The 12,350-nt window shown below is 49.8% G+C and overlaps 1 protein-coding gene across 1 annotated transcript in view; it reads left to right on the top strand.

Moving 5' to 3' along the window:
- The first annotated feature begins 407 nt into the window (after window positions 1-407).
- Window positions 408-12,350, top strand: part of LOC127907529 (protein APCDD1-like) — a 52,156-nt gene continuing 40,213 nt past the window's right edge. Inside the window, exon 1 of the mRNA XM_052463029.1 lies at window positions 408-950. Coding sequence (XP_052318989.1) covers window positions 911-950 — 40 coding nt within the window. The 5' untranslated portion in view covers window positions 408-910. The remainder of the gene's footprint in view (window positions 951-12,350) is intronic.

Raw genomic sequence — 12,350 nt, 5'->3', positions numbered from 1 at the left:
GTTGCGTTTATATTTTTGTTCAGTAGAATTGTTATTATAGTGGATAGTAGGCTGAGGTAACGTTCAGTCCTTAGGCCCTCCCTATGTGTTCGACTACACCCTTCGGTATTATCTCTGTTAAAAAACAATAAACTGGTATAAGGCTATTTATTTCTTATGTAAAACCTACAATGTATTTTTTCCAATAATCAAATTGTTGCAGCTGACAGAATGTCAACTACCTTACATGGACGCATTTGTATGTTAGGCATATGCATAAATTGTAGCCTATTCTTCAAAAAATCTAAGTGTTGATTAGAATCATGTGGCAAGCCTAGAATACACATGGATCCACTCCACCCTCCCGCCCCTACAAACTCATCGGATGGAGACGGGGGGGCTGTTCTCCGCTCTCCTCTCTACACACGACGACGCACGGGGTTCCGACTCAGACGCAGAGATTACCATAATGAAACAAGTCTGCTGGAATAAAGTGGGATTCTCCGTGGTGCTGCAGGAACATGAGCGTCTCTCCACAAGTCTATATTCCGTTGCAGCACGTTGTTCTATTTAGTTCGGGGAGACAAAGAAAAACATGTCGCCAATTTCTGTAGTCGAACATTTCTCGTTTTGTAATAGAAGACGAGGCGCACTTAAACTTTAGATGGATCGGAGTACGGGACGTTCGTTTCTTCGTTCTTCGAAGCCGTACAAACACTTAATGAAATGATTCCTTGCGTTGCCAAAAAAAATCAGTTTAATAACAATTACACTAATTATTCCAACATCCTCTGATGTTTGCTGGATATCATTGAGAAACATTATGGACACAGAATGTTGGATTCCATCAAGTATTGACTGAGGACGCGCCGTTGAGGAACATTAACACTCAATAGAAACAGGCTCATCACTGTTCCCAAAGTCTACAGGAATGGGGCCTTCCGTAGTATTACTCGTCGTTGCGGTTTTCGGTAAGAGACATTACAATATGTGTTTTACTGAATTTATAATAATGGTGTTCGCTGTCTAATTCTAACTTTTCAAGTAACTATACAATAGAAATGTTCCTTTTTAAATAATTGAATATTATTTTTAATTGGAGTCCATATGAAATCCACTCCTTAACAATAGTGTGCACAAGCACACACACACATAATTAATCAAATCAAATCAAATGTATTTATAAAGCCCTTCGTACATCAGCTGATATCTCAAAGTGCTGTACAGAAACCCAGCCTAAAACCCCAAACAGCAAGCAATGCAGGTGTAGAAAGAAGCATTATGATGTTAGTTCATCAATTTGCTTTCCGCAATTACTATTACTAGATGTTATAGACACTCCGTATATTACTAGATGTTACACACCCTCCATATAGGGCCAAACTATACCTCAAAAGTCTTGTGTAACCTTTGTTTAACCTTTATTTAACTAGGCAAGTCAATTAAGAACACATTCTTATTGGGGGTTATTACCGCCTACAACCCCGGCCAAACCCCGGACGACGCTGGGCCAATTGTGCGCCGCCCTATGCGATTCCCAATCACGTTCGGATGTGATACAGCCTGGTTTGTGCTTCATGTACATATATTTAGACTGTAACTAATTTTCTAAATATTTTTTCTCTATTTGGCCTGATAATTGTATAATATGGTAAAATACCCATAAGTCGAAAATTTGTCACCACAATTGAACAGAGTATTTGGTAATGACTAATGTGTTTGGCCAAATTGCTGGACATATTTGAGGCAGAGAAAGTAATAAAAGCGTAGCCATGGCAACAGGGTAGATGAACACAATGGGAGACGGGCTCTCTCTCTCTCTCTCTCTCTCTCTCTCTCTCTCTCTCTCTCTCTCTCTCTCTCTCTCTCTCTCTCTCTCTCTCTCTTCTCTCTCATAACTTTTATTCAATTAAGTGGGACTTTATTGCAGCCTATCCTTACAGCAGTGACACCGGGCTCTCAGGCTGGATCCGTGTCAGCTGTAAAACCAGGCTGTCAGACTGGATCAGTGTAGGCTGTAAAAACCAGGCTGTCAGACTGGATCAGTGTAGACCATAAAACCAGGCTGTCAGACTGGATCAGTGGGCCATGGTCAAAAGTAATGCACTACATAGGGAATAGGGTGGCATTTGGGACACAACCCAGAACAGAGTTAAGTAATGGACGGACAGACTGTATTTGTATTTATCACCATTAGTTCCTGCCAAGGCAGCAGCTACTCTTCCTGGGGTTTATTATGGATCACCATTAGTTCCTGCCAAGGCAGCAGCTACTCTTCCTGGGGTTTATTATGGATCCCCATTAGTTCCTGTCAAGGCAGCAGCTACTCTTCCTGGGGTTTATTATGGATCCCCATTAGTTCCTGCCAAGGCAGCAGCTACTCTTCCTGGGGTTTATTATGGATCACCATTAGTTCCTGCCAAGGCAGCAGCTACTCTTCCTGGGGTTTATTATGGATCACCATTAGTTCCTGCCAAGGCAACAGCTACTCTTCCTGGGGTTTATTATGGATCCCCATTAGTTTCTGTCAAGGCAGCAGCTACTCCTCCTGGGGTTTATTATGGATCCCCATTAGTTTCTGTCAAGACAGCAGCTACTCCTCCTGGGGTTTATTATGGATCCCCATTAGTTTCTGTCAAGACAGCAGCTACTCCTCCTGGTGTTTATTATGGATCCCCATTAGTTCCTGCCAAGGCAGCAGCTACCCTTCCTGGGGTTTATTATGGATCCCCATTAGTTCCTGCCAAGGCAGCAGCTACTCTTCCTGGGGTTTATTATGGATCCCCATTAGTTCCTGTCAAGGCAGCAGCTACTCCTCCTGGGGTTTATTATGGATCCCCATTAGTTCCTGTCAAGGCAGCAGCTACTCTTCCTGGGGTTTATTATGGATCCCCATTAGTTCCTGCCAAGGCAGCAGCTACTCTTCCTGGGGTTTATTATGGATCACCATTAGTTCCTGCCAAGGTAGCAGCTACTCTTCCTGGGGTTTATTATGGATCCCCATTAGTTCCTGCCAAGGCAGCAGCTACTCTTCCTGGGGTTTATTATGGATCCCCATTAGTTCCTGTCAAGGCAGCAGCTACTCTTCCTGGGGTTTATTATGGATCCCCATTAGTTCCTGCCAAGGCAGCAGCTACTCTTCCTGGGGTTTATTATGGATCCCCGTTAGTTCCTGCCAAGGCAGCAGCTACTCCTCCTGGGGTTTATTATGGATCCCCGTTAGTTCCTGCCAAGGCAGCAGCTACTCTTCCTGGGGTTTATTATGGATCACCATTAGTTCCTGCCAAGGTAGCAGCTACTCTTCCTGGGGTTTATTATGGATCCCCATTAGTTCCTGCCAAGGCAGCAGCTACTCTTCCTGGGGTTTATTATGGATCCCCATTAGTTCCTGTCAAGGCAGCAGCTACTCTTCCTGGGGTTTATTATGGATCCCCATTAGTTCCTGCCAAGGCAGCAGCTACTCTTCCTGGGGTTTATTATGGATCCCCGTTAGTTCCTGCCAAGGCAGCAGCTACTCCTCCTGGGGTTTATTATGGATCCCCGTTAGTTCCTGCCAAGGCAGCAGCTACTCTTCCTGGGGTTTATTATGGATCCCCATTAGTTCCTGCCAGGGCAGTAGCTACTCTTCCTGGGGTTTATTATGGATCCCCATTAGTTCCTGCCAAGGCAGCAGCTACTCTTCCTGGGGTTTATTATGGATCCCCATTAGTTCCTGCCAAGGCAGCAGCTACTCTTCCTGGGGTTTATTATGGATCCCCGTTAGTTCCTGCCAAGGCAGCAGCTACTCTTCCTGGGGTTTATTATGGATCACCATTAGTTCCTGCCAAGGTAGCAGCTACTCTTCCTGGGGTTTATTATGGATCCCCATTAGTTCCTGCCAAGGCAGCAGCTACTCTTCCTGGGGTTTATTATGGATCCCCATTAGTTCCTGCCAAGGCAGCAGCTACTCTTCCTGGGGTTTATTATGGATCCCCATTAGTTCCTGCCAAGGCAGCAGCTACTCTTCCTGGGGTTTATTATGGATCCCCGTTAGTTCCTGCCAAGGCAGCAGCTACTCCTCCTGGGGTTTATTATGGATCCCCGTTAGTTCCTGCCAAGGCAGCAGCTACTCTTCCTGGGGTTTATTATGGATCCCCATTAGTTCCTGCCAAGGCAGCAGCTACTCTTCCTGGGGTTTATTATGGATCCCCATTAGTTCCTGCCAAGGCAGCAGCTACTCTTCCTGGGGTTTATTATGGATCCCCATTAGTTCCTGCCAAGGCAGCAGCTACTCTTCCTGGGGTTTATTATGGATCCCCATTAGTTCCTGCCAAGGCAGCAGCTACTCTTCCTGGGGTTTATTATGGATCACCATTAGTTCCTGCCAAGGCAGCAGCTACTCTTCCTGGGGTTTATTATGGATCACCATTAGTTCCTGCCAAGGCAGCAGCTACTCTTCCTGGGGTTTGTTGTGGATCACCATTAGTTCCTGCCAAGGCAGCAGCTACTCTTCCTGGGGTTTATTATGGATCACCATTAGTTCCTGCCAAGGCAGCAGCTACTCTTCCTGGGGTTTATTATGGATCCCCATTAGTTCCTGTCAAGGCAGCAGCTACTCTTCCTGGGGTTTATTATGGATCCCCATTAGTTCCTGCCAAGGCAGCAGCTACTCTTCCTGGGGTTTACTATGGATCCCCATTAGTTCCTGTCAAGGCAGCAGCTACTCTTCCTGGGGTTTATTATGGAGCCCCCTTTAGTTCCCGCCAAGGCAGCAGCTACTCTTCCTGGGGTTTATTATGGATCCCCATTAGTTCCTGCCAAGGCAGCAGCTACTCTTCCTGGGGTTTATTATGGATCCCCATTAGTTCCTGCAAAGGCAGCAACTACTCTTCCTGGGGTTTATTATGGATCCCCATTAGTTCCTGCTAAGACAGCAGCTACTCTTCCTGGGGTTTATTATGGATCCCCATTAGTTCCTGCAGCAGCTACTCTTCCTGGGGTTTATTATGGATCCCCATTAGTTCCTGCAGCAGCTACTGTTCCTGGGGTTTATTAATATGATGACTTGCAACTCGACTTTGACTTTAACACCAATGACTCGTGACTTGACTTGGACGTGAGCCTTATGACTCCACCTGCCCTGATACCCTTCCCAAGCCTCCCCGAGCCTCTCCGAGCCTCCCCGAGCCTCTCCGACCTCCCCGAGCCTCTCCGAGCCTCTCCGAGCCTCCCCAAGCCTCTCCAAGCCTCTCCAACCCTCCCCGAGCCTCCCCGAGCCTCTCCGAGCCTCTCCGAGCCTCCCCAAGCCTCTCCGAGCCTCTCCGAGCCTCCCCAAGCCTCCCCGAGCCTCTCCGAGCCTCTCCGAGCCTCCCCAAGCCTCCCCAAGCCTCTCCAACCCTCCCCAAGCCTCTCCAAGCCTCTCCAACCCTCCCCAAGCCTCCCCAAGCCTCTCCAAGCCTCTCCAAGCCTCCCCAAGCCTCCCCAAGCCTCTCCAAGCCTCTCCAACCCTCCCCAAGCCTCTCCAACCCTCCCCAACCCTCCCCCACCCTCTCCAAGCCTCCCCGAGCCTCTCCAACCCTCCCCAACCCTCCCCGACCCTCCCCGACCCTCCCGAGCCTCTCCGAGCCTCCCAAGCCTCTCCAAGCCTCTCCAAGCCTCCCCGAGCCTCTCCGAGCCTCCCCGAGCCTCTCCGAGCCTCCCCAACCCCAGATATAAAAATGATGCTATTAATAAAAGTGCAGCGCATCAACTCTTTGATGGATTGTCTTTATCAGCATTAGTCATTTAGGTCAACAGTGGATCATTCAGAGATCCTCACTGAACTTCTGGAGAGAGTTTGCTGCACTGAAAGTAAAGGGGCTGAATAATTTTACACGCCCAATTTTTCAGTTTTTGATTTGTTAACAAAGTTTGAAATATCCAATAAATGTCGTTCCACTTCATGATTGTGTCCCACTTGTTGTTGATTCTTCACAAAAAAATACAGTTTTATATCTGTTTGAAGCCTGAAATGTGGCAAAAGGTCGCAAAGTTCAAGGGGGCCGAATACTTTCGCAAGTCACTGTATGTGCCCTCCTCACTGCTTGTGATGTCTGGAGCCTGTATTGTTACGAGCCCTCCTCTCTGCTTGTGATGTCTGGAGCCTGTATTGTTAGGTGCCCTCCTCACTGCTTGTGATGTCTGGAGCCTGTATTGTTAGGTGCCCTCCTCACTGCTTGTGATGTCTGGAGCCTGTATTGTTAGGTGCCCTCCTCACTGCTTGTGATGTCTGGAGCCTGTATTGTTACGAGCCCTCCTCTCTGCTTGTGATGTCTGGAGCCTGTATTGTTAGGTGCCCTCCTCTCTGCTTGTGATGTCTGGAGCCTGTATTGTTACGTGCCCTCCTCACTGCTTGTGATGTCTGGAGCCTGTATTGTTACGTGCCCTCCTCACTGCTTGTGATGTCTGGAGCCTGTATTGTTACGAGCCCTCCTCTCTGCTTGTGATGTCTGGAGCCTGTATTGTTAGGTGCCCTCCTCTCTGCTTGTGATGTCTGGAGCCTGTATTGTTACGTGCCCTCCTCACTGCTTGTGATGTCTGGAGCCTGTATTGTTACGAGCCCTCCTCTCTGCTTGTGATGTCTGGAGCCTGTATTGTTAGGTGCCCTCCTCTCTGCTTGTGATGTCTGGAGCCTGTATTGTTAGGTGCCCTCCTCTCTGCTTGTGATGTCTGGAGCCTGTATTGTTAGGTGCCCTCCTCACTGCTTGTGATGTCTGGAGCCTGTATTGTTAGGTGCCCTCCTCTCTGCTTGTGATGTCTGGAGCCTGTATTGTTAGGTGCCCTCCTCTCTGCTTGTGATGTCTGGAGCCTGTATTGTTAGGTGCCCTCCTCACTGCTTGTGATGTCTGGAGCCTGTATTGTTAGGTGCCCTCCTCTCTGCTTGTGATGTCTGGAGCCTGTATTGTTAGGTGCCCTCCTCTCTGCTTGTGATGTCTGGAGCCTGTATTGTTTGGTGCCCTCCTCTCTGCTTGTGATGTCTGGAGCCTGTATTGTTAGGTGCCCTCCTCACTGCTTGTGATGTCTGGAGCCTGTATTGTTAGGTGCCCTCCTCTCTGCTTGTGATGTCTGGAGCCTGTATTGTTAGGTGCCCTCCTCACTGCTTGTGATGTCTGGAGCCTGTATTGTTAGGTGCCCTCCTCTCTGCTTGTGATGTCTGGAGCCTGTATTGTTAGGTGCCCTCCTCTCTGCTTGTGATGTCTGGAGCCTGTATTGTTTGGTGCCCTCCTCTCTGCTTGTGATGTCTGGAGCCTGTATTGTTACGAGCCCTCCTCACTGCTTGTGATGTCTGGACCCTGTATTGTTACGTGCCCTCCTCACTGCTTGTGATGTCTGGAGCCTGTATTGTTACGTGCCCTCCTCACTGCTTGTGATGTCTGGACCCTGTATTGTTACGTGCCCTCCTCTCTGCTTGTGATGTCTGGAGCCTGTATTGTTAGGTGCCCTCCTCACTGCTTGTGATGTCTGGAGCCTGTATTGTTAGGTGCCCTCCTCTCTGCTTGTGATGTCTGGAGCCTGTATTGTTTGGTGCCCTCCTCACTGCTTGTGATGTCTGGAGCCTGTATTGTTAGGTGCCCTCCTCACTGCTTGTGATGTCTGGAGCCTGTATTGTTAGGTGCCCTCCTCTCTGCTTGTGATGTCTGGAGCCTGTATTGTTAGGTGCCCTCCTCTCTGCTTGTGATGTCTGGAGCCTGTATTGTTAGGTGCCCTCCTCTCTGCTTGTGATGTCTGGAGCCTGTATTGTTAGGTGCCCTCCTCTCTGCTTGTGATGTCTGGAGCCTGTATTGTTTGGTGCCCTCCTCTCTGCTTGTGATGTCTGGAGCCTGTATTGTTAGGTGCCCTCCTCACTGCTTGTGATGTCTGGAGCCTGTATTGTTAGGTGCCCTCCTCTCTGCTTGTGATGTCTGGAGCCTGTATTGTTAGGTGCCCTCCTCACTGCTTGTGATGTCTGGAGCCTGTATTGTTAGGTGCCCTCCTCTCTGCTTGTGATGTCTGGAGCCTGTATTGTTAGGTGCCCTCCTCTCTGCTTGTGATGTCTGGAGCCTGTATTGTTTGGTGCCCTCCTCTCTGCTTGTGATGTCTGGAGCCTGTATTGTTACGAGCCCTCCTCACTGCTTGTGATGTCTGGACCCTGTATTGTTACGTGCCCTCCTCACTGCTTGTGATGTCTGGAGCCTGTATTGTTACGTGCCCTCCTCACTGCTTGTGATGTCTGGACCCTGTATTGTTACGTGCCCTCCTCTCTGCTTGTGATGTCTGGAGCCTGTATTGTTAGGTGCCCTCCTCACTGCTTGTGATGTCTGGAGCCTGTATTGTTAGGTGCCCTCCTCACTGCTTGTGATGTCTGGAGCCTGTATTGTTAGGTGCCCTCCTCACTGCTTGTGATGTCTGGAGCCTGTATTGTTAGGTGCCCTCCTCTCTGCTTGTGATGTCTGGAGCCTGTATTGTTTGGTGCCCTCCTCTCTGCTTGTGATGTCTGTAGCCTGTATTGTTTGGTGCCCTCCTCTCTGCTTGTGATGTCTGGAGCCTGTATTGTTAGGTGCCCTCCTCACTGCTTGTGATGTCTGGAGCCTGTATTGTTAGGTGCCCTCCTCACTGCTTGTGATGTCTGGAGCCTGTATTGTTTGGTGCCCTCCTCTCTGCTTGTGATGTCTGGAGCCTGTATTGTTTGGTGCCCTCCTCTCTGCTTGTGATGTCTGTAGCCTGTATTGTTTGGTGCCCTCCTCTCTGCTTGTGATGTCTGGAGCCTGTATTGTTAGGTGCCCTCCTCACTGCTTGTGATGTCTGGAGCCTGTATTGTTAGGTGCCCTCCTCTCTGCTTGTGATGTCTGGAGCCTGTATTGTTAGGTGCCCTCCTCACTGCTTGTGATGTCTGGAGCCTGTATTGTTAGGTGCCCTCCTCTCTGCTTGTGATGTCTGGAGCCTGTATTGTTTGGTGCGCTCCTCACTGCTTGTGATGTCTGGAGCCTGTATTGTTTGGTGCCCTCCTCTCTGCTTGTGATGTCTGGAGCCTGTATTGTTTGGTGCCCTCCTCTCTGCTTGTGATGTCTGGAGCCTGTATTGTTAGGTGCCCTCCTCACTGCTTGTGATGTCTGGAGCCTGTATTGTTAGGTGCCCTCCTCTCTGCTTGTGATGTCTGGAGCCTGTATTGTTAGGTGCCCTCCTCACTGCTTGTGATGTCTGGAGCCTGTATTGTTAGGTGCCCTCCTCTCTGCTTGTGATGTCTGGAGCCTGTATTGTTAGGTGCCCTCCTCTCTGCTTGTGATGTCTGGAGCCTGTATTGTTTGGTGCGCTCCTCACTGCTTGTGATGTCTGGAGCCTGTATTGTTAGGTGCCCTCCTCTCTGCTTGTGATGTCTGGAGCCTGTATTGTTAGGTGCCCTCCTCACTGCTTGTGATGTCTGGAGCCTGTATTGTTAGGTGCCCTCCTCTCTGCTTGTGATGTCTGGAGCCTGTATTGTTAGGTGCCCTCCTCTCTGCTTGTGATGTCTGGAGCCTGTATTGTTTGGTGCCCTCCTCTCTGCTTGTGATGTCTGGAGCCTGTATTGTTAGGTGCCCTCCTCACTGCTTGTGATGTCTGGAGCCTGTATTGTTAGGTGCCCTCCTCTCTGCTTGTGATGTCTGGAGCCTGTATTGTTAGGTGCCCTCCTCACTGCTTGTGATGTCTGGAGCCTGTATTGTTAGGTGCCCTCCTCTCTGCTTGTGATGTCTGGAGCCTGTATTGTTAGGTGCCCTCCTCTCTGCTTGTGATGTCTGGAGCCTGTATTGTTTGGTGCCCTCCTCTCTGCTTGTGATGTCTGGAGCCTGTATTGTTACGTGCCCTCCTCACTGCTTGTGATGTCTGGACCCTGTATTGTTACGTGCCCTCCTCACTGCTTGTGATGTCTGGACCCTGTATTGTTACGTGCCCTCCTCACTGCTTGTGATGTCTGGAGCCTGTATTGTTAGGTGCCCTCCTCTCTGCTTGTGATGTCTGGAGCCTGTATTGTTACGTTCCCTCCTCTCTGCTTGTGATGTCTGGAGCCTGTATTGTTATGTGCCCTCCTCACTGCTTGTGATGTCTGGAGCCTGTATTGTTAGGTGCCCTCCTCACTGCTTGTGATGTCTGGAGCCTGTATTGTTAGGTGCCCTCCTCTCTGCTTGTGATGTCTGGAGCCTGTATTGTTAGGTGCCCTCCTCTCTGCTTGTGATGTCTGGAGCCTGTATTGTTACGTGCCCTCCTCACTGCTTGTGATGTCTGGAGCCTGTATTGTTAGGTGCCCTCCTCTCTGCTTGTGATGTCTGGAGCCTGTATTGTTAGGTGCCCTCCTCTCTGCTTGTGATGTCTGGAGCCTGTATTGTTTGGTGCCCTCCTCACTGCTTGTGATGTCTGGAGCCTGTATTGTTAGGTGCCCTCCTCTCTGCTTGTGATGTCTGGAGCCTGTATTGTTTGGTGCCCTCCTCTCTGCTTGTGATGTCTGGAGCCTGTATTGTTAGGTGCCCTCCTCTCTGCTTGTGATGTCTGGAGCCTGTATTGTTTGGTGCCCTCCTCTCTGCTTGTGATGTCTGGAGCCTGTATTGTTTGGTGCGCTCCTCTCTGCTTGTGATGTCTGGAGCCTGTATTGTTTGGTGCCCTCCTCACTGCTTGTGATGTCTGGAGCCTGTATTGTTAGGTGCCCTCCTCTCTGCTTGTGATGTCTGGAGCCTGTATTGTTAGGTGCCCTCCTCTCTGCTTGTGATGTCTGGAGCCTGTATTGTTAGGTGCCCTCCTCACTGCTTGTGATGTCTGGAGCCTGTATTGTTAGGTGCCCTCCTCTCTGCTTGTGATGTCTGGAGCCTGTATTGTTTGGTGCCCTCCTCTCTGCTTGTGATGTCTGGAGCCTGTATTGTTTGGTGCCCTCCTCTCTGCTTGTGATGTCTGGAGCCTGTATTGTTACGTGCCCTCCTCTCTGCTTGTGATGTCTGGAGCCTGTATTGTTAGGTGCCCTCCTCTCTGCTTGTGATGTCTGGAGCCTGTATTGTTACGTGCCCTCCTCACTGCTTGTGATGTCTGGAGCCTGTATTGTTAGGTGCCCTCCTCTCTGCTTGTGATGTCTGGAGCCTGTATTGTTAGGTGCCCTCCTCACTGCTTGTGATGTCTGGAGCCTGTATTGTTACGTGCCCTCCTCACTGCTTGTGATGTCTGGAGCCTGTATTGTTACGTGCCCTCCTCACTGCTTGTGATGTCTGGAGCCTGTATTGTTACGTGCCCTCCTCACTGCTTGTGATGTCTGGAGCCTGTATTGTTAGGTGCCCTCCTCACTGCTTGTGATGTCTGGAGCCTGTATTGTTAGGTGCCCTCCTCTCTGCTTGTGATGTCTGGAGCCTGTATTGTTACGTGCCCTCCTCACTGCTTGTGATGTCTGGAGCCTGTATTGTTAGGTGCTCACTGCTTGTGATGTCTGGAGCCTGTATTGTTAGGTGCCCTCCTCACTGCTTGTGATGTCTGGAGCCTGTATTGTTAGGTTTCCTCCTCACTGCTTGTGATGTCTGGAGCCTGTATTGTTAGGTGCCCTCCTCACTGCTTGTGATGTCTGGAGCCTGTATTGTTAGGTGCCCTCCTCTCTGCTTGTGATGTCTGGAGCCTGTATTGTTAGGTGCCCTCCTCACTGCTTGTGATGTCTGGAGCCTGTATTGTTAGGTGCCCTCCTCACTGCTTGTGATGTCTGGAGCCTGTATTGTTAGGTGCCCTCCTCTCTGCTTGTGATGTCTGGAGCCTGTATTGTTAGGTGCCCTCCTCACTGCTTGTGATGTCTGGAGCCTGTATTGTTAGGTGCCCTCCTCTCTGCTTGTGATGTCTGGAGCCTGTATTGTTAGGTGCCCTCCTCTCTGCTTGTGATGTCTGGAGCCTGTATTGTTAGGTGCCCTCCTCACTGCTTGTGATGTCTGGAGCCTGTATTGTTACGTGCCCTCCTCTCTGCTTGTGATGTCTGGAGCCTGTATTGTTAGGTGCCCTCCTCTCTGCTTGTGATGTCTGGAGCCTGTATTGTTAGGTGCCCTCCTCACTGCTTGTGATGTCTGGAGCCTGTATTATTAGGTGCCCTCCTCTCTGCTTGTGATGTCTGGAGCCTGTATTATTAGGTGCCCTCCTCTCTGCTTGTGATGTCTGGAGCCTGTATTGTTAGGTGCCCTCCTCACTGCTTGTGATGTCTGGACCCTGTATTGTTACGTGCCCTCCTCACTGCTTGTGATGTCTGGAGCCTGTATTATTAGGTGCCCTCCTCTCTGCTTGTGATGTCTGGAGCCTGTATTATTAGGTGCCCTCCTCTCTGCTTGTGATGTCTGGAGCCTGTATTGTTTGGTGCCCTCCTCTCTGCTTGTGATGTCTGGAGCCTGTAT

This window comes from Oncorhynchus keta, chromosome 15, assembly GCF_023373465.1.
Source record: "Oncorhynchus keta strain PuntledgeMale-10-30-2019 chromosome 15, Oket_V2, whole genome shotgun sequence".
In the NCBI taxonomy this organism is placed as follows: domain Eukaryota; kingdom Metazoa; phylum Chordata; class Actinopteri; order Salmoniformes; family Salmonidae; genus Oncorhynchus; species Oncorhynchus keta.
This window is presented reverse-complemented; position numbering and strand designations above follow the sequence as displayed.